We start from the raw sequence: 17,548 nt of genomic DNA, 5'->3' as shown, positions 1-17,548 counted from the left end.
ATAAATATGAATTAATTAGTAAAAAAAAACTAAATGTTTGTTATTTGCACTATTCCCAACAAACATTCATATTTAACAAATAAAAAGCAATGACATACAGAACAAAATCAATAAAATGATTAATAACAAGAGCAAGTGCCGTATAGCAGCAAGAGGCTAATTGGGAGGTCCGAGGATGCTGTCACCATGGAGACATGCAGTATGTAGATGTGCGCACACACACACACACACACACACACAGGTAGACAGACATGTGCAACACACACACACACACACACGCACACGCACGCACGCACGCACGCACGCACGCACGCACGCACGCACATACGCACGCACACACACACACACACACACACACACGCACATGCACGCACATACAGTGTTGCCTTGCCCTCAGGTTTGAGCAACGGAGAATATTTAAACGGCTGGTAGCATTGCTCCATTCACAGGAGGCAGCAGAGCAGCAGGGATGTTTCAAGGCTGAGAGAGGCAGCGAATCGATGCTCGCAGCATCCTCCCTGGGGGGAACGCCCCCCTGTCACTGATTACTGATCACACTCCTCTGGGAGAACGGTGGGGTGTGTGTTGGGGGGTGGGGGGGGGGGTCTTTCAGAAGTAGAAGGAGGGGACATGCAGCCTGCTGCCCATTCTGAAGGCAGCGGGGACAGAGATCGACATCTGTGTGAGGCGTGGAGGGAGAGGAGACCTGCGTAGAATGGAGGACTATTAGATGGAGGACTATAGCTGTCAGCAGCAGGGCTATACCAACGGAACCAAGCCACCCAGGATCGTGTGTGAATGGCAGCCACACAGAGCAGGTATTTATGTCCACAATGGTGCATGTTTGTATGTATAGTATGTGGCATGCACTCTTTGATTAAATAATGATGTTGCATAGCAAAGGTCTATGATGAATGTAATGTGCTACAGGTAGTGTATTTTGTCTTTACATGACTTTGTCACTCAATATGCCATGTATGGAGATTAATTAGACCTCACAGCATGTCTCCAAAGACAGTCTATTGCATAAATATATGTCATTTAGGTGAATGCATTTATCTATTACATAAGGCATTACTGTACATTATGGCATGGCTGAGAGTGATCAAAATCAACTGCCTAACTCTGCATTTGTGCTGTTTTGAGGATTGCTCAAAACCCTTTTCTGATATATTTTTCCATTATCAAGATACCCTATTCATGATTGTTATTGAATTCTGATGTTTCTCACACCATGCTGTATCTTAATGACACGAAACTCCTTCAAAAATGCTATTGTCATGTTGGTGTTAAGGCTAGATTGAATAATTAAGGCACTGTGCCATTATATTCTTATCCCCTCCCTGTAGTCCCAAGCATATGGGACTTACTTAAGAATTATGGCCAATAATAATGGACCCACATGTCCAAAAGCCTGGACTGCTCTTTTAAAAATCTAAACCGAGTTCACAACCTTTGGAAAAAATGCAATAATTCATTTTTTTTACAATATACATTTATTTTATATTAATGTTATTATCATTAAAATCGGCGTGTTTTGCAAATAATTTGGGGGCTCACTTGCAACATCCTCACGGCCCACAGTTGGGAATCGCTGCCCTGTAATGACAAAAAGCATGGCCATTGTTCTGCAGGCTCCAGGCCTGTGATGCCTGAGCGACCAGCTGTGTACATCTGCTGCCATCTCTGATATCATGCTGGGAGCGGGAGGGACTTCCTGCTCTCTGGTCCCATTGTTGCTGCTGCTGCTGCTGCTATGCTGCCACCTGTTCCACTCACTACGTAAGTTATATATCCCAGTGGTTCTCAACCTGTGGGTCCCCATAGGATTTGGGGGGTGGGGGGGGGGGGGGGGGGTTCCCAGATTATTTGCTTAATGTGCAACATTGTTTTCTCACTTGACAGTAAACAAACCAACATACGTACAACTGCACGTTTCTAAAGTGACAATTTAAGGTGACTTTTTAATACCTCTGAAATAAAATAAAATACCATTACTGTGTCAAAAGTAATCAACAAACTAGGCTATAAAAACTGGTCAAACATTGGCCAAATTGTCAAATAATATAATATATAACACATTTGAAAATAGCTGATCTACAGTACATGATCACGCGTTGTGAGCATGTGAAGATCGGCTATTTTCACAATATTTATCTGTGGAACCAAGTCAAACTAAATGTAATGCCTCGACTCCTACAATTCCAAGTGCTTGTCGGGGTGGGGGGTCCCCAGTTAAAATAGGATTATTACACACAGTTGAGTTGTACATTTGAGTGTACAAACATGTTACATTTGAACACTATTTAACAGACAGGATTTTACACAGCACTCTCAGTGAATGTGTTGACATGCTCTCCAGAGGATTGATGTGAGGGAAAGAGAAGGGAGGAGGAGTGGCCGTTGGGCAGGGAGGAGGGCTCGCCAGTGGACTATCAATATTATCAATTAATCGGACGGACCACTTTAATGTCTTTCCAGTCCAAGGGCCCCTTAGCTGAGACTGAGGTGAAGCTGGGACCCCCACTTAGGGTTTTCTTTCTTTTTTGAGAAAGCTTCCATGCTACTTTTATAAGAGGCTTAGAGACTGATCGGGTTAGCATAGGAACTAATTATAGATATAAATATAAACGTTAATTGATTCATTTGTATCATGTACAATCTACTGTATCAACAGTAATATGGAAATGCGTCTATCGTCCATGAATGGATATACAGTACAGACCATTGACAGTGAATATGACGCAGGGCTGATATTGGTATGTACAGTGTCAGCCAGCAACACTGTGGGAATATGGATAATACTGTTTGCACAGTCAATTGAATATAATGAGGAATATACAGTTATATCAAGGCTAAAACATTTACAGCAGTCAGCCTGGAATTATGGCATCAGTGAACGTCCCAGTAGTACATGAGAGAAAGTGCCTGAGAGAGTGAGCAGGAGTCATTAATCCAAGGACACAGCAGAACGCATGGGGGCTTGGTTATGTAACTGGACTGACCCAGTGCATATCAGCGCTCATTACTCATTAGACAAATAGGTTTATTAATGACTGAGGAACTTCCATTCTTCCCAATAAATCTCTGCTAACTAGATTAATTGGCCGTTACAGTAGATAAATGTTTCAGCTGTTACAATGGAGTATGGCTATAGAATTTGTGGAGAGCTGCAGTTTCTTTAATCAGTTATTGTAAATAATCATAAATCTACGAGGACTGAGCTTGCAATTTTTTTTAAAAGTGTGCTTATAATGACCTAAATACCTGACCTAAATAACCTTATAATGTCCCTAAAAGTATAGGGACGGCAGACTGAAAGCGGTTTATAGATGAAGAATAACAGAATGTTACTTAATTTGAGCCTCTGTAAAAGCGAAATTTTGGATGTTTATTTTGTATAGTGTCTTGTCTTCTTTATTAAGTGAGTGGCATACTCAAGATACGCCTATCTGAAATTCCTCATTAATCAATTAGACGTTTGAATGCCCTGTGTTTGTGTTCATCTATAGCAGTGGTTCTCAACCTTTTTTGGGCTAGCACCACCTATCAATTATCCACGTCCCGTACGGCTGCCCACAACCATTTATAAAAGGACCGCTAAATGTATGCTTTGAACATTTATGTTTGTTTATTATTCTGTTGCTTAATAATAAAAAAAGAAAAACCTTACTGAATAAAATATAACAAATTTGACATTAAACTGGACTGTTAGAATGTGATTATTAGCCTACTTCCCAGAGAGAAAGGTAAGTAGGATTGTATGGCCATAGATTTAGCTTTTTGAGTTGGCTATTAAAAAAATTGCAGATATACAAGCTCACAGCGCGTCACTTCGTGGCGTGCTGCGAGCTTGTACATCTGCTATTTAAAAAATTAAAATTAAAAACCTTGAAAGTGAAGAGAACTACCGATTTAGAAGGCATTTGTAGAATCGGCCTCAGGTCTTAAAGGGTTAAAATAGGCTCATCAGCAGAGATAATTCTTGACGAGCGGATCTCAGGCCGACTCGACGGCGGGGACCATGCATGCACTCCCTCAGGTCCTCATGCACACCGAGTTCTTAATGTGTGTGAACTACAGACAGACAGACAGAGAGACACACGCTCGTATACAAATACTGTCTGGGGATGTCGTTACATCGTCGTTTACATTTTCAAACATTTTCTAAACTAGCAGATGAGGTCACTCACAATGCTGTGTTGTGAACTTATAAGAATATGGCAAAATATGGCTTAAGTGGTTACGGATCACAGGTCACACTTCAGGTGGGAAACATACAAAACAGTGCTTCCCAAACTATTTGCGCCATCAAGTTATATAACCACTTTGACCCCAGCATCCCTATTCTGGGGGAACATTTTGTCAAAACAGCCCGATCTACAAGCTCACAACGCGACAAAGAGATTTAGTGTAGATCAAAAAAGAGTGCATCAAGTACAGTGCAACTCGGGTTCGTTTTACTAAGTATAGAGGGTGTCAGTGGTCTACATGTATAAAATGGGCACTCTCTTCCCCTCTACACCAACATCTCCCCTTGGTGCCCCCGTTACAAAAATATTGCTTCCAGCGGCCCCCAATGTTCTCTGAACGGCCCCTGGGAGTTTGCAGCACCCCCGTTGAAAAACTCCAACCTATAGCATTAAAGAGCCATACAGCAAAACCTGCAGTATTCTGCTTTCTAGGAAGGCAGAATGTTGCTGAGAGCAGAGGAGAAGCTGTGGAGATGATGAATCTTCTAATCATACCGCTATTGACCGCAGAGGCCAGAGCATGGTCCGTATTGATCGGCCTGGGGTGACACCATGGTATCAGCGGTCGTTGCCTCTTTCATCCCTTTTAGGTGGATTTACAACCACATTCCGCAAATCATAAAATAAGCCCATAACCATGTTGGAGAGTGATTTAAAGAGGTTATGTAAGAAATGGTGTCACATTTAACAATGCAATCAATATTTCTCATTTCCCAACTCTGCATACGAAGTGTGCCTCAGCAAAAGAAACATACTGGTTTAGTTGCTGTGCTGAGTAGGTTACAGTAAGTCCTTCATCTGCATTTAAGATCTAGAGGTCAACAGATGTCCTGTTATGTGGAAGGTGGCTGGATTGCGAATGAAGAAGGTGTTATTCACGAGTCAAGAACCACACCTCTGAGAAAGGTTAAGGATGTTTATTGAAATGAATAAGAATGGACGAGGGGAAGGGACGTAGGTTCTGACCCAGGAATCTTTAGCGAGGAGGGAGAGAGAGAGAGAGAGAGAGAGAGAGAGAGAGAGAGAGAGAGAGAGAGAGAGAGAGGGAGAGAGAGAGGAGCGGGGGAAAGAGCAACTATGGAGGTGAATGGGGTGGAGGAGGGATGCAAAAAGAATAGAGGCTTCTGGGTGGTTTGGGCAGGGTATAGTGCCCATGATTTGTGAACTGTTTTCATTCATTCATTCATTCATTCATTCATTCATTCATTCAATCAATCATTCAATCATTCAATCATTCAATCATTCAATCATTCAATCATTCAATCATTCAATCATTCAATCATTCAATCATTCAATCATTCAATCATTCAACCTTCATTTATTTTCTCTGGAATACATTGATGTACATTGATGAGTGGACCCTAATTTTCCATTGTGCTGAGATTACATTAGGCAAATGAAATGAAAATAAAGTAATACATAAATCAGACAATGAGAAAACGAGCATCAACATTGGTTAAAACAATTCCCAGTTGAAACTATTTAATAGAAAGCATTAAGCCCCCTCATTTTCCTCCCTGGCTAGGGTCACAGCTGGTCAACCTTTCTGCATCTTAAGTGGATGCACCAGTGAGCCACTAATGAATGTCTTCATAGCAGACTTAAAAGATGAGACCCACGTGTTCTTCGTAAATTTGCTATTTAAAAATGCATTATGCTAAAATGCCCTTTACCAAAGTAAGATGGTTATATGTGATAATATTCTTGAATATCTACAGGATCCACATGGGAATTCAATGTTGTGGCTGCAATGTGGATCTCTGTCTTCATGTGGCTGGCCTGTGATGTCAGTCATCTATGACCTGTTTTTGGCCACATTTGGGCAAGGTTTCAGCCTGATCCGAGCGCCATTGACTTCCATTATGAAATTAAAGACAAATATTTCTAAAAATATAAACCAAATAAATGGTTTGCATACAAGCAGTGCACCAAAGAAATTGGGTGTTGATCAGTCCAGCGGAGATGGCCTCATAGACCTTAACATTGGTTGGGTACTGAAAAAAGCCACATTACTGCATTATCAATTCATGCTAGTAACAGTGATTACATCCCACACACAAGTCATATTTAATCCGCTTCAGCTGCCAATGACTATGAGTCATGGGACTCATCAGCTCTGTGCGAATACTCCACATGTTATTCCAAGTTTTGTTTTTCCAAATGTTTTAATTTCATTTGATCTACCGCTTTTTGTCATTTTCCAATTCCCCCCATGTGTATTGTGGTGTGTGACCCTGCCAACCTCCACTGTTGGCCTGGGAAGGGATTAGACTGATAACACGTGGAGTCTCCTCCAGCCACTTCTTTTCACTTAGTTTTGACAGAATCGTAATTTCTCTATATTTAACGCCAGTCTTTCTTTCCACACCTCTACAGGGATTCCCAAACTGTCATCCTATGCAAAGTCCGAAGACAAGCTGTTTAAGTACCTATTCAAAAACTACCAGAAATGGGTCCGGCCAGTAGAGTACCTCAACGGGACAATTCAGGTGAAATTTGGTCTAGCCATCTCCCAGCTAGTTGATGTGGTAAGTTTGAAAAGAGTATTTGTGTGACGTACTATAAGTTAATCATGTGAATTTGTGAACTTAAAGTAATAGCCATATATTATTCAGAGCACAAATGCATGACAGATCACATGATTAATGGTTGTTTGGTGATTCCTACTTCAAAAACATGTTGTTTGTCGTGTCTTATGTTTGATTACTATCTTTGATTTACCACTTGATTATTATTTTCCGTGAGAAACTTGTATAAGCCCTATATGGGTTTCCTTTCTCACCTGCACTTATTTCTGTGTCTTTTTAATAATGTTACCTTTGTACTGTTTTTATTGTGCTATAAAATAAAACAAAACAAAACACTTAACCCCCTGCTTCAGTAGAGGCGTGTAATGGTACAAAATTATCTACACTGGACATATTTGTCTGTGCAGACTAGTGCACACGGTAAAATTGTCATTGTTGACTCCCATTTGTAGCTCTGAGTTACAAGAGTGAAATTATTTTACAGTGTAAGCCTAAGTAAGGGCATTAATGTGAAGTAAGACAGCATCTAAAATATAAACTTCTTTTTTTTATATACTAGGATGAGAAAAAGGGGCTCATGACAACCAACGTGTGGATGAAACAGGCAAGTACCACTGTTACAACAAATACCCCAAAAAAAAAGAATTACAACTATAAAACAAATCATGCAACATCCATCCATTTCCAAACATGTACGCACGTTCTGCTGAAACTGACAGTCAAAGACTGTTAGGATTGTTTAGGAAAAGCCTGTCAGGGATGTTTCAACATGGGAACTGTGAAGATGCTGCAAAATGAATGTACAAACTGGGCTTACATGGTATTTTTAAAAGGACAGACAGTCAGCTAACCACCGATAAAGTATAAAGTTATGAAATATGGCAGTCATTTCTTTATATAAGTGATTTGTCATATCGGCCCTGCGTGCACCTTTTGTTTACGAAGACTGTGAGCCAAATTATGCGTTCCATTGTTCAGTGCCAAAAACACAATTAAATCGTTAATCACAATTATCTGTAAGACAATTAATCTCAAGACGTCAACTAAAGTGTCATGATCGTGACTGACAGCCCTACTCCTACTCGCAACCCTGCCCACTGCCCACGCATCTACATCCACCTGTTGGCTACTCTCCCTGTCAGTCTTATTAATGGTCTTGGATGCCCGCTGTTCTGTGCAGGCTGTGCAGCCAAGGGAATTACCACTCTACACCGTGTTCTGCCGTTCAGGTCAGGCACTCCCTTCAACAGTGATAAATTACATAATGCAAAATAAGGAGATGGAAGGGCAGTGGATGCCATGGTTACGGTTGTCGGGGATTGGCTTGCTAGGGTGCTGGGACAGGGTTGGTAGAGCAGTGGTTCTCACCCAGGGGTCCTTGAGGGGTTTCCAGGGGGTCCCCAGCTAAATTAGTTAATATATTGTTATACTCAGTTTACCCACTTCATACAGTTACATCGGCTATTCGAAAATAGCAGATGTACAAGCTCACAACACGTAACGATGCGACACGTTGCGAGCTTGTAGATCAGCCATTTTCAAATAGCTTGAACATTCTTGTGTTTGTAGATATAACTATTTTCAAACAAAGTCTTGAAATGTTTTGAAAGATTTGGAATATTTTTGAAACATTAGTAGTAGAATCAATTCTTCCCTTTCCTGCGCTGGGTTTTGTGCTCATATCCTCGCTGAACAAGGTATTTGCTGGACTCTTGCCCAGTAATTGCTGTCAATAAGACTCTCAGGGGCAGGCATATTGGCATGAGCCACACTGTATACATTGAATTGGTGGTGAATTGACCATTGTTGGTGCTTACGGTACCCGAATTTACGGTACAGGGACCAGAGACGTACAAAGGTGAAGAGTCCAGTCTTTTTGCCGGACCCAGGGGGTCTGGCTTACATGAGGCTTTGTACCTGTTTCGTCCATACATGGGCATGGTCACTTTGTCCTCAGGCCCCAGCCATAAAAGTCTGTCCCCCTTTCGTCCATACATGGGCATGTTTTGTACCTGTTTTCTCCATACATGGGCAAAAAACAGGTTTTGGTCACTTTGTCCTTAGGCCCCAGCCATAAAAGTCTGTCCCCCTTTCGTCCATACATGGGCATAGACACAGGCTGACACGTCATGTGAAGTCTGGGTCTGGCAGAACCAGGTCTCCTGGTCTTGTTTTTAAACATTAGTGGTAGAATCAATTATTCCCTTTCCTGCGCTGGGTTTTGTGCTCATATCCTCGCTGAACAAGGTATTTGCTGGACTCTTGCCCAGTAATTGCTGTCAATAAGACTCTCAGGGGCAGGCATATTGGCATGAGCCACACTGTATACATTGAATTGGTGGTGAATTGACCATTGTTGGTGCTTACGGTACCAGAATTTACGGTACAGGGACCAGAGACGTACAGAGGTGAAGAGTCCAGTCTTTTTCTTTTACATTATCCAGCATTATACTTTTTTTAAAATTCTCCCCTGTCTGTTATCCACTGTCTAGGAATGGGTTGACAAGAAGCTGAGGTGGAACCCAGATGACTACCTGGGCCTCACTTCTATCCGAGTGCCCTCGGACACTATCTGGATTCCTGACATTGTGCTGTACGATAAGTATGTTACACGTGTCATGGGAATGAGCTGATAATGATGAGAACAACAACACATGTAAAGCATAATATTCATGATGCAATAAACGTGATTAGAGGATACCAGCACCAGTGGGTCAATTCACAGCTTCACCTATATAATAACATGCAACAGATGTTAAAGGGTTTCTTTTCAAATAACCAAACAATCAGTTAATGATCTTTTCTCTATAGGGACTATATTCGGCTTCATTTTCAAAATCAATCCACACAAACCACAGTATGCTTTGGCAAATAGCCGGCAGTAATGTCAAGTACACCGTGATTCAAAGACAGTGTGGGTGGGTTACACATGCCAGACCACTGATATGGTCCTTAAGAGGAAAACAGTTGTGCACAAGACACACACACACACACACACACACACACACACACACACACACACACACACACACACACACACACACACACACACACACACACACACACACACACACACACACACACACACACACACACTTATTATGGCAAAATTATGGGTTCAAGACGATGCCACAATTGCAACAGAGCATAACACATACGTGAAATACGTGAAATAAAACACATACTTACTGGTTCTTCTTTGGTCTACTGCCAGTGTGCATAACAAATGTGGCCCTGATTGGCCGAGCGGTTTGAGAGATCATCCCTGCCAAATATAAATAAATATTTTAGTTTTTCTTATTTTTCAATTCTAAACTGTTTATATGATGTTCTGCATAGAGTAGTAGTGTATATCTGTCTGTCATTTAATGTCACTATGAATTGAGTACAAAAGGACCCCATTTGAAACAAGCCATTAGGCAAACTTAAAAACTAACTTTATTTAGTAACTAAACTAAATAAAGTATTCAATCAATCAATCACATTTGGGGGTCCTTGATGTGAAAAGGTTTGAGAACCACTGTCTTAAAGTAACTCCTTCAGTTAAAGTTAATTGCTTAGTAGGGTTGTAGTCGAGACCACCTAAAGCGAGTCCAAGTCAGTACCAAGTCCGAGGGGGGGCGAGTCCGAGTCAAGACCGAGTCCGAGAGGCCAGGGAGGGGGTCGAGTCCGAGTCAAGACCGAGTCCGACGGGAGGCGAGACCGAGTCGAGGCCGAGACCGACCGGAGGCGAGACCGAGTCGAGACCGAGACCAGATTTTTTTTTTCTTTTTTTTTTTTTTTTTATAGAAAATGTTCAAATCAGCCTCATGGTGGCGCTATGACAGGCCACAGGAAACTTTGCACACTCCCTAGAGGCCAAGGAAAAACCCTTGCCCTGCATTTTTCACATCTGCCTGTTAGAGCGCCACCAGGAGGCTGACTTTTGTAAAACAAATTTGTTGCTATTACTCCTTCAGATTCTATCCAAAAATCACGCAAATCAGTACACAGTATCTCTATAGTCATGTGATCAAGACGGATGTGTCCGATATTTCATATTGCATCCTAATTTGCTAACATTAGCTTCCAAAGTTTGCAGGATAGATCAGTTTGGAACAAAATGCCTCAAATCATGAACGCAGCATGCGATTTCCGTGAAATTTTCCACACACATTCCCACTAGAGAGGAAGAAATGCCGCCCTTTTCACATTGGCCTGTTATAGTGCCACCAGGAAGCAACAATAACCTACCTGACCTGGCGGAGACCTGTGCTCCGAGGAGCACTTTTTCTAGTTTTGTTTTGTTTTTATTTTGACATTTAAAAAATTCTTTGCATCTTTTAATGAATGGCAGAGCAATTAGCTATTTAGTTATTTTTACTGAATTAATTACATCTCAATGGTAAACCTAGACCAAACAACAATGACCAAATTGACCAATGAGCCATTATCATCATTACACATTAATGTTCCTTACAGACAGAACAATGAAAACTACTCCCCTTTAATGACAAGGAGCCATCATTACATAGCACATCGATATGTGCTACTTTAATGACTGAATTACATGTGAATGGTAAAGTTATTGACCAACCAAGTCTCACACCCCAGCAATGAATCAGTGTTTCAAACACTGGTGAGACATTCGATTTAAACGCACTGTCATTCAATATGCGTTTGCATCTTCAGTTTTAAAATATGTAAACGTCATAATAACAGGCTACAGTAGTTATATATATATTTTTTTAAAAGCAGATCTACAAGCTCACAATGCGTCCCATGACGCATTGTGACCAGGCCTGGAATTTCATCATTTTAGGCCAGGGGCAAGGCCACTTGGCCTTTTGTCATTTTCTAGGGCACAATGGCCAAATGCCAGGGCATTTTTTTTAAAGTCCACGACATAATGAATTTAATTTGAAGGTTAAGGATGATTTTATTTTAATATAGTAAAAGAATGGTATAACTATCTGTGTAATATAACCCATATTGGCAAATGACCAATATTTGTACTAAGTTATATTGGTCTCAATATTTGTCACATTCAGCCCTGGACTTCACTGACTGAAGTAGGGGTCATATGAATCACATTAGATTCACAGATTTTATGTATTTTCCACACAAATTATTTTCATTCAAATTAAATGTGATTGAACTTGCACTAACAATGACTTTAGTTGATTTTGCACTATTTAAAATATAATATTTCTTAATTATTAATAACTGAAGCTTGTAGATTGGCTATTTTCACCAGTTTTTAAATAATAATAAAAAAAAGGAACATACAAGGTTTCCACCCAACAGCGACGGTTCTGTATCAGTACATGAGTCAGTTTTAGCATATTTCATTCTAATTGGCTACGATGACTGCCTATGAATTTCATGGCCTGGGTAGGTAAACCTGGCCTGGTGGAGATATGCCCTGTTGCGCACAGCAGAACAACAGGTGAAGGCAATGAACTTAAACAAGGACTGTACTGCACAGCAAAAAATCCTCAAACTATGTCAAACTGTCACATAGCTGAAATAAACTTTCCATTTAGATCATTGTTGACAAACAAACAGAACATGGATGTTGTTTGCAAAAGGATTATTTATTTCTTGTCCATTTGTTTGTGAGGTGAGATCACAGCTTCTCTTTACTTTTGTGTGATATTGATAGCCTATAACTTTGAATTTGTTTGCAGTTCATTTCTATTGCTTACTGGATATTAAGACTAATAATTTTGGGATTTCGCTGTATTTTGTCAAATGTATTAATCTATATTTTTCTGTTGATCAAGCCTCGGGTTTTGTGATTAGATGCGCACACGCGCTGTCAGCCACTGGCAATCAATAATGTGCGCAAGGAAACCTTACTGAAAGCCGTCTCTAATCATCTTTAGAGAATCTCGTTTATTAAAACAACCACAGGCTACACAGTGAACACACAATAAATAAATAAATAAACACCTGGAAAGCTTGCGCTGTTAATGGAAATAATTTAAAAATAATATAAACTAGAGGGACATGGCAGAGTGTGTTCTGCTGCTGCTGCTGCGCTGTCAACCACGAGATGATGCGCTCCAAGACAGCTGTCCATAAGCGCCAGTGAGACAGCTCTCTTAGAATGTTAATGTGAATAGGCTCCTCATAATATGGGTATAATAAAATTATTTCATTGCATTGTAGTGACTTGGTCTTGGACTCGAGTGGACTCGGTGGGGGCAGAGTCCCGAGTCCCTTAGTCCGAGTCCGAGTCAAGACCGAGTGAAATTATGGGCGAGACCGAGACAAGACCGAGTCAAATTATGGGCGAGACGAGACAAGACCGAGTAAATCAAAAAGCCGGTCTCGAGTGCTACAACCCTATTGCTTAGTTTGAATCTAAATAATCTACTGCAGCTAACTTGTTAAATTGTTTGATCTTATACAGTATGTGATCTTGCAGCTAAAACCATATACCCAATGCTTTAGTATTGTAGATTAAAAAACTAATATTTATTCCCATATAGTTCCGATGGCCGTTTTGAGGGTACCGTCACCAAGGCTGTGGTGAGATATGATGGTACCATAACATGGACACCACCGGCCAATTACAAGTCAGCCTGCACCATCGATGTCACCTTCTTCCCCTTTGACCTCCAGAACTGCTCAATGAAGTTTGGCTCCTGGACCTACGATGGCTCACAGGTTGTTACCATTGTATAATGTACTCCAAGTCATTACTGACACCTGTTCTATCTATGAAATACTGTACAAAGGAGATGCATGCACATCCAATCTTCGGTCCATGGACAAGCGACAGATCAACAGCAAAAAATACTTAAGTCTGCACACCGGTTCTCAGTTTCACTTTAGTTTTTAAGTATTGCTTTTAACATTTCGATCTAAAACGTTCTTCATCAGGATTTTCCAAACATCTGAGAGCTGAGAACCAGTATGTGGACTGAAATACACCACATGGATTAATTGGAAGAAAATATAAATAAAAAAGGAGCATACCTGCCTCTTTGACGTGTGGGACAAGTGAGAACACCAACATCAAAATAGCATGATGAAGTGTTGTAGGTTTTGTGTCCTTTTGAGGTGTTTAACGTGTTTTTAGAGGCATCAGTCTTCATTAGCAACTATAGGCTGATTATGTCAATAATTGAAGCATTTTTTTGAGGAACCTAATCCTATCAAAGTAAGAGGGACTAATAAAGTTTAAAAAAAAGGCTGGTATGGTCCTTTCATTATTTTTGTAGCCTAATTACTTTATAATTTTTTTAGATTAGACCCATTGAGACTATTCGAGAGAGTTGAGACATTGGTTACATAATTTATTCTAAGTGGACAACTCAATATAAGAAAAATGTTCCTGCTGTGTTCTGCCAATAACCACAATACATAATGATCCTCTGGTTGATGGTGTTCTGTTCTCTGTGCAACAGGTGGACATCCTCTTGGAAGACTTCCACGTGGACAAGCGGGACTATTTTGACAGCGGTGAATGGGAGATCATGAAGGCCACAGGCAGTCGTGGTGTGAGGACAGACGAAAGCTCCTTCTATCCCACCATCACCTATTCCTTTATCATCCGTAGGCTGCCCCTCTTTTACACCCTGTTCCTCATCATCCCCTGCATTGGCCTGTCCTTCCTCACCATCTTGGTCTTCTATTTGCCCTCTAATGGCGGCGAGAAGATCTCGCTGTGTACGTCGGTGCTGGTGTCACTCACCGTCTTCCTCTTGGTCATCGAGGAGATCATACCCTCCTCGTCCAAGGTCATCCCGCTCATCGGGGAGTACCTGGTCTTCACCATGATCTTCGTCACCCTCTCCATCGTCATCACCGTCTTTGCGATCAACATTCACCACCGTTCCTCCTCCACGCACCACGACATGGCCCCGTGGGTCAGGAAGATCTTCCTGCATCGACTGCCCAAGCTTCTATGCATGCGCAGCCATGTGGACCGCTACAGGTATGCCACCCACGAAGCTGTCGAGGTGGGCAAAGGGGGAATAGGGGTCTTTGCGAGATCAGGTGGTGCTAAAGGCTCACCGCTGGAATCCACCCCTCCTCCCGCCACTCGGCACAACCTACAGGCAGCACTGGACTCTATTCGCTACATCGCTATGCATGTGGTCAAGGAGAATGAGGTCAGAGAGGTAAGGGTCCTGGACTTGTAATGTAATGTATTGGCCTGTATCCACAGTACTTAGTGCCAGTATGAAATATTTTTTGTCCTGCTGTTATCAATGCCCAGGGAGATTGTTTAATCTGTGTGTGTGTGTGTGTGTGTGTGTGTGTGTGTGTGTGTGTGTGTGTGTGTGTGTGTGTGTGTGTGTGTGTGTGTGTGTGTGTGTGTGTGTGTGTGTGTGTGTGTGCGTGCGCGCGCGTGTGCGTACGTGTGTGCGTGGGTAATCTTGTAAACCACTGGAACGATCAGTATTGAATGCCTGCAGGTCAAAGAATTCAATCCCCAGTTTATTAGTATTCTGTGCGTGTGTGTCAGATGCTATGGGATGAGCATCCCGCTGGGCTATCTATGGAGTCTTGCTGCCCAAATATGAACTTCCACACGGCTCCTGACTGGCATAATACAATTATAATGTTGCATTCTCCCTCTACACAGCCTGGTTATAGGCCACCTGGCCTGGCGGAGATATGCGCTCCACTGAACACCCCTTTCTAGTTATTAACCAAAAAATGCTAAAATGTTCTGAAATGTTTTGAGGTGTTGTTTCTGTATATCAATCCTGGGCAAAAGCTCAAAGCTGCAAATTTCCCTGGCTGTAAATCTGGCCTGATTTCCCCTCGGCTTGTTGAAATCTGCAGCGTGGACTGCTGAGTGAATGCATTCATTGGGAAATCTGTCTTAACCCTTTGAGACCTGAGGCCGATTCTACAAAATGCCTTCAGTAGTTCTCAAACTTTTTCGTGCCAAGGACCCCCAAAGTTATTAAAACATTTTCTAACACTTTCAAGAATTTTCAAAAATGTTCAAAAATAGCAGATGAACAAGCTTGTACCGCGGCACAAAGGGACGCACTGTGAGCTTGTACTTCTGCTATTTTTTTCATAGCCAACACTAAATCTAAAATGACATGGATGCTCTCCCGGTTTTATTGGGTTGACATGTGACAGGCTGTAAACCTGCCCCATTGTAAATGTAGGCACTGCACCCAGCTTTACATCAACTTCATTCAGTCACCTCTACACATATCTACAGTATGGGCTTTATATGGCTTCAAAGTAATATTGTGTAACTTTTTGTATTTTTTTTTTTTTTTACGACTTCTCTAAACCTTATTGCCAGACCCAAGGGGTCGGCCTACATGAGGCTTTGTACCTGTTTTCTCCATACATGGGCATGCCCCCTTTGCCCTTAGGCCCCAGCCAGAAAAGTCTGTCCCCCTTTCGTCCATACATGGGCATATTTGTACCTGTTTTCTCCATACATGGGCATGCCCCCTTTGCCCTTAGGCCCCAGCCATAAAAGTCTGTCCCCCTTTCGTCCATACATGGGCATATTTGTACCTGTTTTCTCCATACATGGGCATGCCCCCTTTGCCCTTAGGCCCCAGCCATAAAAGTCTGTCCCCCTTTCGTCCATACATGGGCATACACAGGCTGACACGTCATGTGAAGTCCGGCTTATAAAAGTCTGTCCCCCTTTCGTCCATACATGGGCATAGACACAGGCTGACACGTCATGTGAAGTCCGGCTTAGCCGTGACGTAGTGCTCTGATCTTAGTACTTATTCCGGGTCTGGCAGAACCAGGTCTCCTGAAAAGAAATGTATTTATGGTTAAGTTAATATATACAGTTTCTGAAAATGTTGCTTTCCAAAATATCTGTGGTGCTAGGAACCTGCAGCATTCGTTTCGAAATGACCTTTCCGTGTTGTTGTTTTCTGAACTGATGTCTGGAAATCGCAGTTCTAACAGAGGTTTCACCAAAAAGTCTGCTAAAATGGATGTTACACAGAATGACTTTAAAACCATGTCTTTCTCTGCAAAAGATAATGTATGTGTTCTTTTGCTTGTTTTCACAGGTGGTGCAAGACTGGAAGTTTGTGGCACAGGTTCTGGATCGAGTGTTCCTGTGGGCCTTCCTTATCGTTTCAATCCTGGGCTCTGCGCTGCTCTTCATTCCTGTCATCTACAAGTGGGCCAGCATCATTGTCCCTGTTCATTTTCGGGGGACTTAGACTGTGTCACATTGTAATTCCAGGTGTTACGAAGAGGAATATGAAGATGAGAGGAAAGGAAAGATGAACTCATTATGTTGACAACATATTTTCCGGCCCTTGACAGAAATAATCTATAATTTCCTATGCATTTTTATTCACATTATTCACAAATTAATAAATGTTATGACATTCATATCGCTCAGATTCTCTTGTTATTACTGTTATTAGCCTGGTAAAGATTATGAGGCCAAAAAGGAACTTTACCGGCCCATTCAAGATAAATGACAATGGCTCCTGCCTGTTAAAGGGTGATGCTGTGTGGAAAGATACCAGGTGGGATGCCAATTTCAGCAAATCAGGAGAGAGTACCCACATTCATCAGGTTCAGTTCTATAGTGTTCCAGTTCTGTCTGCTCACTTCTTTGTGTCATCACCTCCAACTTCACATGTTTATCCTATATCCTGCATGAGTTCTCTCTCATTATTGGAAAGTATTGGTTTCCTGACCTGAAAATGCATTTTCTGTTTACTAAAGAGCTGGAGAGACGGGGAGAACCCTGTGTACACTCTATATCAATGATTACTATCACATTATAGAGCTATTTAACACTTATTTTAACAAAAA

The 17,548-nt window shown here is 41.6% G+C and overlaps 1 protein-coding gene across 1 annotated transcript; it reads left to right on the top strand.

Moving 5' to 3' along the window:
- Positions 1 to 1,694: 1,694 nt before the first annotated feature.
- Positions 1,695 to 16,941, top strand: chrna5 (cholinergic receptor, nicotinic, alpha 5; the record flags this gene model as incomplete). Its single annotated transcript, XM_080451435.1, has 7 exons — positions 1,695 to 1,782; positions 6,630 to 6,781; positions 7,341 to 7,385; positions 9,274 to 9,383; positions 13,258 to 13,435; positions 14,179 to 14,895; positions 16,786 to 16,941. 7 exons carry the CDS (start codon positions 1,695 to 1,697, stop codon positions 16,939 to 16,941), a joined length of 1,446 nt encoding a protein of 481 aa, XP_080307561.1.
- Positions 16,942 to 17,548: the final 607 nt, after the last annotated feature.

Source organism: Gymnoscopelus braueri (assembly GCF_963280865.1).
Source record: "Gymnoscopelus braueri genome assembly, chromosome: 1".
Taxonomy (NCBI): domain Eukaryota; kingdom Metazoa; phylum Chordata; class Actinopteri; order Myctophiformes; family Myctophidae; genus Gymnoscopelus; species Gymnoscopelus braueri.
The sequence above is the reverse complement of the archived record's forward strand: the minus strand, read 5'-3'. Positions and strand labels throughout refer to the sequence as shown.